General features: G+C 44.6%; 1 protein-coding gene across 3 annotated transcripts in view; it reads right to left on the reverse strand.

The window, feature by feature from the left end:
* The window catches only part of ADCY2 (adenylate cyclase 2), a 134,870-nt gene that overhangs the window by 72,870 nt on the left and 45,691 nt on the right, over positions 1-16,309 (reverse strand). For 2 of the 3 annotated variants that reach the window (XM_083748571.1, XM_083748573.1), the window contains 3 exons: positions 11,382-11,531; positions 2,581-2,729; positions 618-729 (listed from right to left, as the gene is read on the reverse strand). In XM_083748571.1, the coding sequence (XP_083604697.1) occupies positions 618-729; positions 2,581-2,729; positions 11,382-11,531 (411 nt within the window). The remainder of the gene's footprint in view (positions 1-617; positions 730-2,580; positions 2,730-11,381; positions 11,532-16,309) is intronic. The other variant, XM_083748572.1, reaches the window with a different exon arrangement.

Below are 16,309 nucleotides of genomic sequence, written 5' to 3' on the forward strand. Positions count from 1 at the left end.
CATGATCAAGTCATGGATGGCAGTGGTCTTATGAATCATTGACCTGGCATTGTACAGCAGTACCTTAAGGTCATGTGGTATCCCTTGCTGATTCCAGTATCTGTCTGGTCAAGACCAGACCCCTCAAACAATGACTAAACCTGCCTCCTCAGTAATGACATGGTCTGGTCTTAGTGTAACTCCTCCTCCTACTCGTGATCACTGAAATCGGTTGTCCCAGTGCATCCCCCCTCCCCCCTGTGAAACCTGCCCTAGCCATTTTGTTGGCTGGGACCCATAGCAGATACACACAGAATTGCTGTTTTTATCCTCTTTCTTTGTGCCCTTCCCCCCCCCCCACATTTGTATTAGCTTGTGACCAAAGGACAGTGCAAATTATAGATCAGGAACTGAAAGCCCCAGGGTCAACCTGAGAACTACGGGCTGGCTCCCCAATTTCCCATGGCACTCAGCATTGGCCCAGGATGTGAGGGTGGCCTGGTGGTTGTGAAAACTGCATTTGCAGCAGACCCCAGGTCAACAACCTGGCATGTCACTCTCACGCCACAGCTATAAATCTCAACATCAAAGACAATGATAACCTAACAGCCATTACTGAAGCCCTCAGGGGTACTTACTTTTGCAATTTGGTCAAACTTGCCAAAGAGCTCATTCAGCATGTGCACCAGTTCTCCAGGAGAGCAATCACTAGCCAAGCGAGTGAATCCCACAATATCAGCGTATAAAATGCTACAAGTGAAAAAGGGGATTTTACCATTTTGCTTAGCTTAAAACTATCACTAGTTTCTTGGAGAAAACAAACAAGAGAAAAGGGAATGCACTAAATACCTCACCAGGAGCAGATACAACTTGTCCAAAACCATATGTTTGGATGCTGAGCTCATACATCCTTTTTGGATGGCCTGCTGTTGTGGTCTGACTCCCCTTCCATTGTGTCCACTCAGGCTGTGACCCTGCCAGGACCGCTTGCCTATAAAGGATTGTGCCTCACCCCGCAGTTTGCCGCACTGCGGTCGGATGCTGAACTCTCAGCAGACCTCTTTGAAGAGAAGGGCAGGTTACCAGTCTGCAAAGAGGAGCTGCTAATATCTTCTGGTGCCTAAACTGAGCCACCCACCAGGCAAGATCGTTCTAGAGTTTCCACCAGAAAAGGCAGAGGAGACAGCCAGAGGTCATTCAACTGCTCCACAGTGTGAGACATAAAGCCAGAAGACAACCCTTAAAGTGTACTGCAACTCTGCTTATGTCAGGCACGGGTTGGGGGCTTAACCAATTACAGTATTAATTTCACACAGGAGGGTGGGCCTACAAGGAGAGAAGGAAGGTGAGACAGGAGAAAAGGCAAAACAGGGGAGTCTTCTGCAAGGGCCTGGCAAGGGTGCGCTGCCCTTCATGCAGCAGTTCATTGGGGGGTAGGGGAGAAATGGGAAGCCCCATCTTATTTGGGCTCTGCCTCACACATCATTGGCATGCAACCAACAGCCTTTTATCCCTAGGGGAATGCAGCACCTTGAGGGGAAAAAGATTCCCTATTCCCATAGTGCTTTGTTTATTTTTCATTTTTGCTTGCTATTTTGTTAATGTTGTTAATATTGTTTTATAGATTATATATGTTGTATTGATTTGTTAACCATACAATATGACTTTTGCTTTAACAAAGCACAAGCTTTGTTAACCATGTTTTATAGATTGCAATTGTTTCACTGATGATTTGTTAATTATTCCATATGACTTAGGCTGTATTTGTGACATTCTATTATGTTCTGTCAAGCTACTGTCATTTGTTGTTTGTAAGGTGCTTTGGGATAAAAAAGTATAATAAATCACATCAATTCAAAATCCCTTCTGGAGATGCCACAGTTAAAGCTCATCCTTTCCTAGATCATCCACTGGTGACTCTCTCAGGTCCTTCGGAGTCGGAGGCAGCCCTGCCAGGCCAAAACTCGTACTCTGGGCACCAATGTATGGAACCTGCCCCTACTTTTCTGTGACTTTAGCTGAAGGGCAGTATAGGGCATGAAAGGCCTCAAGGGTGCAGGAGGGGACCAGAGCCTGAATGAAACAGGCCAACATGGCTTCCACCACATTTCTCATCTCCCACTTACCCGTCCTTGAGACTGAAACACATTCCAGCTTTGCCACACTGAAAATTGCCCCCAAATGACTGTGTTAATCAGTGCTGATGGCAGCCATACAACAAGTTAGCTTGTATCAAGTGCAAAGCGCTTTTTTTTGCTTTCGATATTTACCACGAAAAATTTAAGGCCATTTGTTCAAGCAATAATATTTCAGCCTCTGGATTGCTTTTAAATTTGATATGCCTAATTAAATTCAGCTGCCTTCCCAAAATAAACATGTCACAAGGTCCACAGAGGTTATCTATAGCCACAGTTCTATGGAATCAACCTGCGATATCTGTGTGCCTGAACACCTGCATCCAATGAAAGAAAAGAACAAGGAAAAAACAAGGCAACCACCTCCCTCTAAACAATGTATAGCTGTGATTAAAGCATTTTGCTAGTAATGGTAACTAATGGACTTCAGCGCCGAGAATGGGCAAGTGTCTGTTCCAAACAATACCTTACATTGGTGTGCCTTTTGACATATAAATTATGAAAGTTGTTTGTATTTTCCAGCTGGCCTGCTTTGGGTCCTTGTAACCTCTGGATGATCTCAGCTTTCATCTCCATGGCTATGTGAGCAGGAAGCAAGGAAAGCAGGAGACGCTCCTAGGTTGGAGAGAGGAAAGACAAAATGGCCCAAGCTTCAACTGAGCTTCAAGCAGGAAAATCTGCTAAGTAGTTATTACGAACACATTTTCTATGAGCAACAGTGGGATGGAATTTATTTCAAGGATTGGGAGGAAACTGCACATGATGCACTATCATTTGTGGTCCCCACCTCCACTTCAAGTTTTCTTTTCTTTATGAAATGCAGCTGCAAAAGATTAACTCTTCTGTGGAAAGCTGCCCGGAGGTGGGGGTGGGGTTATGTGAAGAGCACCATGAATGGCTTCAGCGTCCTTTCTCCTCCAGGGCTTTAAAAAAAAATTAAAAATGGGTAGAAAAGCAGTGAGAAGGAGGGGAGGGGAATGGGAAACACACAAACCTGCATCAATACACACAATCTGCTCAAAGTTAGCTCTTACAAAAGAAAAAATATTTCATGTCCTAATGACTCTACAAAAACTTGCCTCCAGGACTCTGAATGCCTTTGGCAGGGTCTCCTCTTACTTCCTCCTTGGCCCTTATTATCCACCAATTGTCTTTCTTGTTTGTCAGTTGCTCTCTGTGTGCATGAAGAACACGCATGCATAGATCAGGACAGGAAACCAACAGGATAAAGGGACCAACAGTAGGCTGAGAATCCACCGTACAAGTGCATCAGTTCACAAACTAGAGAGTTGTGGCATCCCTGCACAATGTACCTGCAGGAGGCAGACTGGGCATTAACGCACAAACAGATCTACTTATAGAATCATAGAATCATAGAGTTGGAAGAGACCACAAGGGCCATCGAGTCCAACCCCCTGCCAAGCAGGAAACACCATCAGAGTACTCCTGACATATGGTTTCAAGCCTCTGCTTAAAGACCTCCAAAGAAGGAGACTCCACCACACTCCTTGGCAGCAAATTCCACTGGCGAACAGCTCTTACTGTCAGGAAGTTCTTCCTAATGTTTAGGTGGAATCTTCTTTCTTGTAGTTTGGATCCATTGCTCCGTGGCCGCTTCTCTGGAGCAGCAGAAAACAACCTTTCTCCCTCCTCTATGTGACATCCTTTTATATATTTGAACATGGCTATCATATCACCCCTTAACCTCCTCTTCTCCAGGCTAAACATGCCCAGCTCCCTTAGCCGTTCCTCATAAGGCATCGTTTCCAGGCCTTTGACCATTTTGGTTGCCCTCCTCTGGACATGTTCCAGTTTGTCAGTGTCCTTCTTGAACTGTGGTGCCCAGAACTGGACACAGTACTCCAGGTGAGGTCTGACCAGAGCAGAATACAGTGGCACTATTACTTCCCTTGATCTAGATGCGATACTCCTATTGATGCAGCCCAGAATTGCATTGGCTTTTTTAGCTGCCGCGTCACACTGTTGGCTCATGTCAAGTTTGTGGTCAACCAAGACTCCTAGATCCTTCTCACATGTACTGCTCTCAAGCCAGGTGTCACCCATCTTGTATTTGTGCCTCTCATTTTTTTTGCCCAAGTGCAATACTTTACATTTCTCCCTGTTAAAATTCATCTTGTTTGTTTTGGCCCAGTTCTCTAATCTGTCAAGGTCGTTTTGAAGTGTGCTCCTGTCCTCTGGGGTGTTAGCCACCCCTCCCAGTTTGGTGTCATCTGCAAATTTGATCAGGATGCCCTTGAGTCCATCATCCAAGTCGTTGATAAAGATGTTGAATAAGACCGGGCCCAAGACAGAACCCTGTGGCACCCCACTAGTCACTCTTCTCCAGGATGAAGAGGAACCATTGATGAGCACCCTTTGGGTTCGGTCAGTCAGCCAGTTACAAATCCACTGAGTGGTAGCATAGTCAAGACCGCATTTTACCAGCTTCTTTACAAGAATATCATGGGGCACCTTGTCAAATGCCTTGCTGAAATCAAGGTAGACTACATCCACTGCGTTCCCTTCATCTACCAGGCTTGTAATTCTGTCAAAAAACGAGATCAGGTTAGTCTGACATGACTTATTTTTCAGAAATCCATGCTGACTATTGGTGATGACAGTATTCCTTTCTAGGTGCTCACAGACTGTTTGCTTAATGATCTGCTCCAGAATCTTCCCTGGTATTGATGTCAGACTGACTGGGCGGTAATTATTTGGGTCCTCTCTTTTCCCCTTTTTGAAAATAGGGACAACATTTGCCCTAGGCAGATGGACCAGCTTCATATTTCAACTGAAGGAGATTGTGAGGGACATCAAGAATATATTTAATCAGGTAAATTCCCATAACAAATCTCACGTTTGCTAATGACTCCATGGATAGGTAATCTGGTGGCAGAGCCTGCCCCCAACGAAGTTACTGATCCCAAGGGTGCAGCTTTGATGTCCACACCTTGGCCGCTTTTATCATTCATGTCAAGAAGGAGCCAAACGGCTCTGTTAGCTTCTTCCACACACAACGTAAAAACCTAAGAGGTTTCGACAGAGTCCTCTTGTCTGACTTCTCTCTTCTTGCAACTTATTTCAGGGACAGAACAAAAGGAAGACGGGTCTACAAGTAGATTGGAAAGGATTTCTGACTTTCAATTGTTTAACAATAGCAACAACAAAATGAACCCCCCCCCAAGACAAATTTGCAGCAATGAAGAAAGCTAGAGGTGATGAAGAATGGGGTTAGGTTGTTGTTTTTTTTAGTAGGACTGTGAGCCAGCTCAGTTCTGGCACTCAAAACAGGTCAGCAACTGCTCAAAAGCACCAAGTTCCTTAATTCTATGAGGATGTCATTTGCTCCTGGCTCCAACCGGTGGATCACGAGGTTTCCAGCAAAACAAAAACGTAGGGCCTGCAAGCCAGAAGTTTGTCATCTGCTGTGTCAGAAGGGAGCTAGCTGTTCTAACAGCAGATACTCATAGCTGCTGTTGGTCACAAGGAAGAAGATAAGGAAGAGCTCACCTGGGAGGCCTCTGTCAAAGCTATGCTTGCTCTGGAGAAAAGCTGGTTTCAGTTGTATAGGAGTCAGTGGAAACAACCAATGGTGCTGGCTTTTCAGCACTCATCAGGTTTTCCCTTGTAAAAAATCAGCCATTGACCTGGTGTCTATGTGCCACCCTGAAGCCTTTCAGAGCTATCCACCATACTCATAGAATCATAGAGTTGGAAGAGACCACAAGGGCCATCAAGTCCAACCCCCTGCCAAGCAGGAAACACCATCAGAGCACTCCTGACATATCAGAGCACTCCTCACTGCTGGGAGGTTAGGTAAGTGTCTCCACCCCACCAAGCTGTCCGCTACGGTATATTACCACAATCAAACAAGTTTCATTCTTGTTCAAACTACTCTGCTCATTCTCCCTCACTGCCCCTCATGCCGGGAATTCCCTCCCAGAACGTTTGCGTGGTGCTACCTCTCTCTTCTCTCAAAACCCATGTTTTCAAGTGCTGTCTTTGGTTTACCTTTTTACTCCTCATGACCACAAAAACGAAGCACCTTAAGTGTTTTAGTGGATTCTGTCCCCACTATCCTTGCCTCTGTCTTCCTCATCCCCCCTCTTGCTTTCAAAAATGACACTAAGCTCCTCAAGGGGAAAGAACATGCCTTTTCTTGCTTATGCTACTCTGCAAAAATATTGAGCAAGTTATATAGAATAAAGAGTTCTATCACCAGTTTTTCATACCTAAATATTTCAGTGCAATCCTGAGCATGTTCAGTGAAAGATAAACTCCTCAGAGTAGTAACTCAGGTTGCACCAGAAATGCAATTAAAAAGAGTGTTGGCTAAATTTATCCCACTGGGAAGACAGAGTCCTTGGCCCTGACACTTTTGGGCAGTAGTGACTCTGCAGGGGCCCGATCCTATTTGTACAAGAAAATGCTCCTTCCTTGCCCTGCCTTGTAAAATGCAGACCGAAACAGTTTCCTGGTGTTTTTCAGGTTGTCTTGAGGGGGTGGCCTTTCCTTTGGCTGTCCACGAGGAACTAGCTGACTAGAAAGACACTTGGCCTGACCCCTCGATCTCCTTGAGGGCACAAGGCAGAAGCAGCAGCTTTAAAAGATCCCAGAGCATGGTCTGTGCAGGCACTAAAGCCTGTATGGATGACTGCACAGGTGTCCGGCTCAGTTACAGGTGAGCCACTTATTTCTGCCTGGGCTTTAATAGGAGCATGGGGGATTCATAAGATCTTAGATGGAAAGGGGAGGAGCTTGGGGAGACACTTTTACTGAGAAAGTCACACAAAGGTTATGTTAGGCCAGGGGTAAAAAAATAAAGAGAAAGAGAGAGACATTCTTGACAGCTTGGTAGCCTTTCATTATGTACACCAGTTCTGAAAGATGCTGCTAAACCTGTGCCATTGGTCTTTTAAAAGATTTGGACTAGCAAAGGACAAGAACTATGCAGACTATGGAGATGATGATGGAGAGATAGATAGAGAGATATTTACACACACACAGTCTTACTTTATTGTTTTGGGGTTTATTTTATTTTGGGATGGGGTGTTGGTGTTTTCTGGCCCAGATTCCATTCATCTTGAAAAGGCATGAGATGCTCCTCCCAGACTCAAGGGCAGGTTCAAAGGGCATGAGAGGACATTGTGGTGCCCATGGGGGGGGTGTCAGCAGGAGCACTGCAGGGCTGGAATCAGCCTGTACAGAACAGGAGGACACCTTGCTGCTTCTGGCCACAAGAGCCTCTGTGCCAAGCGGTGCCTTCCTTGGCTGGAGACTTTTGCTCAGCAAGAAGAGATTTGGGCAATTGCAAAAATATAACGAAAGCAGACTTAAGCAAGAAATAAAAACATACCAGAACGTATGTGACAAAATTAAACCACCCCAACATAAGCCATAATGAGATCTAAAAATAAAAATACAAAAAGCCAATGGCAATAACAGCAAAATTAATGTCTCCGAAATGAAATCTTCACCCCAATGAAAAGACTCCTAAGCAACACCCCATTCTTAGAGTCTGCAGGCACCCCAAGACGCAGCTCTTGAAGGACTCTGAGATAAGGTGATCTCTGGCCTCTCAAGCAGGCCTCCACTTTTGTGGCTGGGGTCTGGGTTGTGGGGCCAGAATGTCCTTGCATGGCGAGTGCTGGCACCTTTTTTCTGGATGTTGGAAATATTATCATATGGAAACATTTTCAACTTCTTGGTACACAACTACAGCCCAAAAGACTTGTCCAATGTTTCCATATGAATTGAACGTCTTACATCTCAACCCCAGTATTCCCAGCAAAAGAGAGAGAGTTCTGAGACAAACAAGAAAGGTCCCTCAACTGGCAATCTGAAATGAAAAGGACTCTCCCTATCAGCCTGGCCAAACCATATCTAGTTCTCCTCCTCCTTCCCCTGCAACCATACAACTGAAAAGAAAATCTATTTCTGATGTCCTGAGCATTAACCTGACTGAAATAGCTTTTCCTCTCCAGATATGAGTGAAAAGATAAGTCATTTAAAAAAGAATAAGCCAATATACACTAACACTCCAGGGGAGCTATTTTTTCCTGAAATGTGAAATTAGTGCATTGTTTTATGTAGGCATTAACGTTTACAGCATTGCAAGTTTGAGTGACCTACTAACTATGAATGACTGCTCAGAGCCCATTTAACAACGTTAATGTTTCTTAATGGCTGTGGGGGCTTCTTGAATGCTCAGGTAGGGCAGAGATCAAGGCCTGATAAGCACATGATACAGTCAAGTTAAAGCTAAATCACATTCAAGTGGAATACATCTCTGACATTTCAGAGGAATACATTTCATTCAAACAGCAGCCATGCTTGCCTTCTTCCCGATGAAAACTCTCTGCCCCATTAGCACAAAACTACAGGCACACAGACTCCCAAAAGGATCTTCTACCTGCACTGGGCGTGCCTGTTTCGGCCTCCAGTTATGTTCTGCTTCAATATTGGCAAATAAAGTAAATACCTAATAAATCTTCCGTTCCAAATCCTATAGCCCTGCCCCTGGACTTCCTGCTGCTCAGAAATGGACAGCATGCCACTTCAACTATGAATTAATCAGATGTACAAGTTCAATACAATAATGCTTCACTAGCAATTAACAAGCTTTCTTCCTCCATCCCAGTTTATTTAGAATGAAGATCTTTCCTACTGGATTCATTTTCTCTCGCAAGCTGGAAAATGCTTTTCACCATAGTAAAGAAAGGCATTGCTTCAGTTACACATCTAGTGAAACCACTCGGTTACCTTGTTCATTTAAACCTGTCACAGCTCCTGACTCCAGTTTCTAATCCCATTATTATTATTATTATTATTATTATTATTATTATTCAGATCCTGCCTCCTCCCTGAGAGTGACATTCAGTTAGCTCTCTCTGAGAGACCTCTGCCGCCTCCTGCTAGAGTCTTTCAAAACATCTTATAAATCATAAGATGCAAAACACCTGAAATGAACAAGGCTAATTATGCTAACTACTTGTCAATGTCAAAACCAGGCATGATAGCTTTGAAAGTGCCTTAGTTTATTTTCTGCAACAATTTATCAATGGGGCAAACAATTTTATAGGGTAGCTGAAATATATGTGCTAAAAGAGCTTACATACATATATATTTAGACACACGTATACACATACAGAACATGCATCTATTTTATATTTGTCATAAAAGCAATAAATGAGACAAAATTATATAGACACATGCTCATTTTACTTTTTAAATATTTTTTATTAAATCTGTATACAGGACAGTTCACAGCATAAAAATACAAAATTCTAGCAAAGTGTTAGGAGAAAGCCAGGATGCGGGCAGCATCTGAGGGATTAGGGAAAAGCTCAGAGCAAGCCAAGTTTTGCCCTTGCCGTTTGTTTGTTTGTTTGTTTGTTTGTTTGTTTGTTTGAAAGTCAATTGGTCCCATTTTGCTTGGATAGCAGGACACTCATGGGGGCAACAATCCCCTGAGATATATGACAAGCTATTCTGTTCTGATTATCACCCTTAATCATTTTAAAACCGATATACTAACTAGACCAAAGGAAACCCAAGCTGCTCTGGGACAACCACTGAAGAGTCTTGCGAATTCTTCTGCTTGAGGAAGCAACTCTTTCAAATTGCATCTGGGTTGATGCAATGCTCACTAGCTCATCTTTCAGGCAATATTCTTTATCAGTAAGGATTTTAAGAATGCATTATGAAATTTTTCATTGCCTTTTTAAAATCTGCCTTTAAATTTATCAGAAAGTTATGAATTCGGGCTTCTACTTTGATTATTAAATTATTAATCTATCACATGCACTAACACTTGACACAAAAGCCAGGGTTGTGCATATGCTAAAAGTCTAAGGAAAATCAGACAGAGTAATGGTATAAGCTACCGTATTTTTCGCTCTATAGGACGCACTTTTCCCCCTCCAAAAATGAAGGGGAAATGTGTGTGCGTCCTATGGAGTGAATGCAGGGGGGAGGCAGGCAGGAAAAGCCCCCAAAAGCCGCACACAAGCTCCGTGTCGCTCTTGCGGGCTTTTCTTCAGGAGGGACAAGGGACTGATGCGGCCAGTCAGTCCCTCCTCGTAGAAAAGCCCACAGGAGCCGTGCACTCCTTAAAGGGTGCTTTTGCGGGAGGTGGGAGTATTGCCATAGCCGCGCGCCACCTCACCAGCTGGGAGAGGGTGCGAGGGGCTATAGAAGCCATAGCCCTGGGCTTCCCCGGCAGCCCCGAGAAGCTCGCGGAGCAACGGGAAGTCTGCGCGCCTTTCTGCTGCTCCCCGACCTGCTCTTTGGGGCTGGCAGTGGGGAAAAGCAGCGCTTCCTCCCACCGCCAGCCCCACAAGCTCGGGGAGCAGCGGACGATTGCGCGGAGGCCCCCCCCCGCCAGCCCCAAAGAGCAGGTCAAAAGGAATCTGAAGCCTGGAGAGCGAGAGGGGTCGGTGCGCACGGACCCCTCTCGCTCTCCAGGCTTCCAAGGTAGCCACCTATAGGCGGCTGAACGCATCTTGAACGGCACCTTGTTTTAGAGGGGGAAAACAAGGGGGGTAATTCTCCCCCTCTCTGCGCAGCGCCTCCTGCCGCTCCGCTGAAGGGGCGCTGTGCAGAGAGGGGGAGATTTTTTTTTCTTGTTCTCCCCCCTATAAAACAACGTGCGTCTTATGGTCCGGTGCATCCTATAGAGCGAAAAATATGGTACTTCCTGTGGTACTGGGAAGTTTTTAATGTTTGACTGTGGTTTTATGAATTGTTGCAAGTTTCTATAGCCCTGAATTTATCTGAATAAGAGCTTCTATTTTCTCTTATTACAAAACAGAATCTTCTTGCATTTCCCCAAGACTTCTGTAAATCACATGATCCTTCCACCTAAAGAGAAGACTCATCCATTAACAAGCTATGTCCATTAGTCTGGATGATGCTCCTTGAAATTGCTCTTCAGGATAAAGGATTGATGTTCCACAGCAAAAGACCATACCAAAACAAGAACTTTGATGATATCAGCCTAATATTCCTTTTATCTCACACTTTCTCTTCTTACTGTTTTTTCTTCTTCACTTATTTTGGATTACAAGTGAAGGAGGGGGAAAAGCACGAGGACAGCAGCAGCAATTACATCTCTACGCCTGGGTGGAAACTGCAAGTCGTAAATGGATTTCTGAAGAGCTTCTTGCCTCTCCTGCCTAATCAATAATCATTTTCACACACCCAACAAAGGAAAACAAAGAACTGGACAAAATGGAAGGGTAAATGAAATCCTGAGAAGAGCTTTACCTGCTGCCGCTTCTCAAACTCAAGCTTGATCCGGGACTTGATGCAGTTACAGGTGTCCTGATATGTTTGCTGCAGAGCAAGTTCCATTAATTGTTTGTGATATGCTCCTGCCAGGTTCCCACAGATAAAGATGATAACATTGGCCAGGATCTAAGCACACAGACACATATACAGACACACAAAGAAAAGAGCAATGAAACAACCGATGCCACTGTCAGACAGTACAGACATACCTTGGAAGTTGAACAGAATCCGTTTCAGAAGTCTGTTCGACTTCCAAAACATTCGGAAACGAAAGCACGGCTTCTGATTGGCTGTAGGAAGCTCCTGCAGCCAATCAGAAGCCACGGAAGCCCTGTCGGACGTTTGGCTTCCAAAAATAGTTCACAAACCGGAACAAACCGGAACCGGGTTGTGGCATTCAGAAGCCAAAATGTTTGAGCACTAAGCTGTTCAAAAACCAAGGTACAACTGTACTTGGTTTATTTGTGAAGATTTTATAGTTTCCTGCATCCTCACAGTCTGGGCTTTTTTTCAGCTGGAACTTGTTGGAACTCAGCCCCAGCCCCTCTCAGGTGGGGCTGTTGCCATTCTAAGAAAACAAGGGAGCTGTTCGTGAAATAGCACTGCTCACAGTCCTTGTCACAAAAGCTATCAAACAATATTTGGTATTTTGCCATGACCTTCCCTTTTCTAGGCAGACAGGTTTATTTTTCAGCACAGGAGAGTTAAAAAAATATACCCCCCCCATCTCACATACAAGTGAGATTTCACCTGAAGTGGCTCAGTCTGAAGCTTCTGACACCGTTAAGTCTGCCATCATGTGCTCCCTCTGACAATGCATTGGATAATGTACACCTGTCATTTATCTGCACAAGAGAGTTGTTTCCCTCAATCTCCCCTCTGTAACTGGCTTTTTGCACTGAGGCCTATTTGGGGTATGGCAGGGGTGCCCAAACTTTTTTCAAAGAGAGCCAGATTTGATGAAGTGAAGATGCGTGAGGGCCAACCGAAGTTCTTGAGCTTTCTTGAGGATTGAAGATCTTGAGCTCTTTTGGGGATTTTACCATAGGAATTAAACTGCCGCAGGGATCGGATTAAACCAACCGGTGGGCCAGATTGGGCCCCCAAAACGGAACTCGGACATGCCTGGTGTATGGAGTTCTGGGTGGGCATAAAGATAAATAATAGATATATTAATAGGCTTAGAATAGTTTTTATTAAAATAGATTTACAAGATACAGTTCTTTATCTTGGCCTTTAACAGGTATGATGTACATTTAGGACCCACTATGTTTTGTGATTGCAATTTTTAAAAAAATTGTTTTTAATGTCATATTTCTTTTAAACCAATACATATATATCATCTGAAATTATAATGATAGTCTCTCTCACCCATGAAAGGACAACTGCAGCACACAGAGGGATAAGAAGGTAACAAAAGAAGAAGAAGAAGAGTTTGGATTTGATATCCCGCCTTTCACTCCCCTTCAGGAGTCTCAAAGCAGCTAGCATTCTCCTTTCCCTTTCTCCCCCACAACAAAGACTCTGTGAGGTGAGTGGGGCTGAGAGACTTCAGAGAAGTGGGACTGGCCCAAGGTCACCCAGCAGCTGCAGGTTGAGGAGCAAGAAATCGCTTCTTTGGAAACTGAGGAAAAAATAGTTCCGAGCTAATGAAACAGATCCCTGCTGAGATTAGGGCTGTGTACACATTATCAGTTTAAAATGAATCTAGGTCCCTTTTTTCCTCAATTCAGGTTGAAGCTGGAGTCGGGGGGGGGGGGGACACAGTATTTCAGGCAAATCTGAGCGTCCTGGATGAAATAATATTGTTGTTGATGTTTTTAACTGCTTTTAGAAAGTTTTTAACTGAAATTGTTTTTAGGTATTTTTAATTGTTTTTAAAATGTTTTAACCATTTAGCTGTTTTGTTTTTTGTTTCTGAAATGTCTCTGTGTTTGTCACTCTGGGCAACTTTGGAGGAAGGGTAGGATATATACTCAATAACTGAATATTTCAGTAGGAACAACAATGCATGTGCACCACTTCCAAAACCAGCAGCAGCCTGGATGCAGGGTAAACCGGAGTGTGTTATTTATTTATTTATTTATTTATTTATTTATTTAATTTATATACCACCCTATACCCAGAGGTCTCAGGGAGGTTCACTGAATAAAATCAAAATATAATACTACAAATGCATAATCGAAATAAAAACAATAACAACCCAATTGCCTCCCCCCCTTTAAAAAAACCACACATTTTAAAGGGCATAGGCTGTAAATCAGATCAGCCAAAGGCCTGGTTAAAAAGGAACATTTTTGCCTGGTGTCTAAAGGTGTATAATGAAGGCGCCAGGTGAACTTCCCTGGGGAGAGCATTCCATAGACAGGGAGCCACTGCAGAGAAGGCCCGTTCTCGTGTTGTCACCCTCTAGACCTCTTGAGGAGGCGGCACACGAAGAAGGGCCTCAGAAGATGATCTCAGGGACTGGGTAGGTTCATATGGGAAGAGGCAGTCCTTGAGGTATTGCGGTCCTGAGTCATTTAAGGCTTTATAGGTCAAAACCAGCAGTTTGAATTGGGCCCGGAAACTTATTAGCAGCCAGTGCAGTTAGACCAGGATCAGTGTAATATGCTCAAACCGTCTTGTCCCGGTGAGCAACCTGACCGCTGAATTCTGCACTTCTGAACCATCTTCAGAGGCAGCCCTACATATAACACATTGCAGTAATTTAACCTTGAGGTTACCAGAGAATAGACAACAGTAGTCATGAGCGGAGGAAAGGGGGGGTCACAGTGGGCGTGTGCCGCCCCGTGTGTCACCACTGAGGGGGGTGACCAAATGCTGGCTGGCACTCACCGCAGGGCCTGCAGTGCTCCTGAGCCACATGTCTCTCCTGGGAGAGACACAGTGGCTTCGGCACATGCAGGCTCCGTGCTGCCCAAACGGTCCACTCACTGCCTCCCCCCAGCTGTAGGGCGGCTGAGTGGGAGGAGGCAGGCAAACTCTGGAGGCCCCTGGGTGTGCCCCACCCCTATGGGTGGCTTGCCCCGCCCTCACCCTGCCCCAGGCGCCCAAGCGGCTTCCTCCACCACTGACAGTAGGTAGGCTATTCCTGTCCAGGGAATATAGGGGCATAGCTGGGCCACCAGCCAAAGCTGATGGAAGGCACTCCAAGCCACTAAGGCCACCTGAGCCTCAAGCGACAGCAAAGGATCCAGGAAGACCCCCAAGCCACACTGCCTAAGTTTATGTTGAATCTTCCTCTGTCACCCCCAAATAGCGATGGACAGATCTGTCCATGTCAGTTTCTCTGTTTCTTATTTTTCCATTCTTGGGTTAAGGTCACCATGTTTTTCACACCAGTATGCAGATATTTCAGAATCTCAATTCTCTGGTAAATGGTAGCTACGAGTTTCTCTTTCAAATTTCACATAGTGCTAGATAGCTATTCCAAGACAAGAATAATATGTCACCTAAAAAAAAATATGCAACCTGACACTGGGCAACAATTTTTTACTTTTTGAATGTTGTCTAGATTTCTACAACTGATTTAGGGTATTTTTGCACTGCTGAATCAGGAAATGGCATCCGTTTCTCTCCATCAGGTCAGGTTTTTGTGTTATGTTGATTTGAAAAAAAATCAGATCTTGTGACAAAAGCGATTACATTTTTGTGGCATTATCAGCTGATTTTTGTCAACACATATCATCCTAAATATGTTTTTAAGAGAAAAAATGTTTTTCCAACCACATATATTGATTACCTGATAGAAACATTGATTACTGTAAACTGAATGGTGGGCATTGATAAAGGTAAGTACACGTAAATTGCATGTTGCTTCACCATTTTTCAAACTTCAGGGCTTGAACTTCCGTTTCTTGGAACTCCTGGAATGCTCAGCGGCAGGGAGGTCTCTCTTCAGAGTCCAACAGTAGTCAGCCATCATGACTGCGTCCCAGCAACCCTGATACCTGGTCTCCATCTCTTTCATGTCCTGATGGAATCTCTCCCCCTGCTTGTCACTCATTGAACCCACGTTCTCAGGAAACCGGTCCATATGTGAAAATAGGTAGTGCATCTTGACGCTCATGTTGCAGCCCAGGTTTCTGAAAGCAGTCAGCATGTTGTTGACAAGTTCTGCATAGTTTCTGGCCTTATTGTTGCCCAGAAAGTTCTTCACTACCAGAACAAATGCCTTCCACGCTTCCAGTTCCACTTCATTCATTGAGTTTCCGAACTCTGGATCTCTGATGAGCTGACGGATCTGAGGACCGTCAAAGATGCCAGCTTTCAACTTTTCCATGGTCAATCCTGGAAAAGCCTGGCACAAGTAAGTGAAGCAGTCACCATCCTTGTCCAGAGCCTTGCTGAACTGCTTGATTAAGCCGAGCTTGATGTGCAGCGGTGGGAAGAGTATTCTGTCTCTGTCCACCAGAGGGTCATTGATGACGTTCCTTTTTTCTGCAAGGCACCAATACCTCGCGCACAGGCCAGTCCTTCTTCGTGTAATGCTGAGCACGGTCCCTACTATCCCACATGCACAGAAAACATAGGTACTTGGTGAAGCCAGACTGTTGTCCCAACAAAAAGTTCACCATCTTCAGGTCAACACAAATAAACCACTTATGCTGATCATAACCAATTTTCTCCAGCACATACTTCACCGCTTCATAGTTCTCCTTCAGTGTAGTCGAGTGAGCCAGGGGTATAGAGGCAAACTGGTTGCGGTTGTGTAGCAGAACACATTTCAGTGATCATTTGCTGCTGTCAATGAACAGTCTCCAATCTTTGGGTTCATACTGTGGCACTCCAAGCTTGAGCAGAAGCTGCACAATATCTGCACAGTACACCAAATCCTTCTCTTCCGAGAAAAAACGGAGGTACTCTTGATGCCTGTTGCAGAAGAAGCTGATGCGAGCACT

The sequence above is a fragment of the Podarcis gaigeae genome (assembly GCF_964106915.1).
Source record: "Podarcis gaigeae genome assembly, chromosome: 7".
Taxonomy (NCBI): Eukaryota; Metazoa; Chordata; class Lepidosauria; order Squamata; family Lacertidae; genus Podarcis; species Podarcis gaigeae.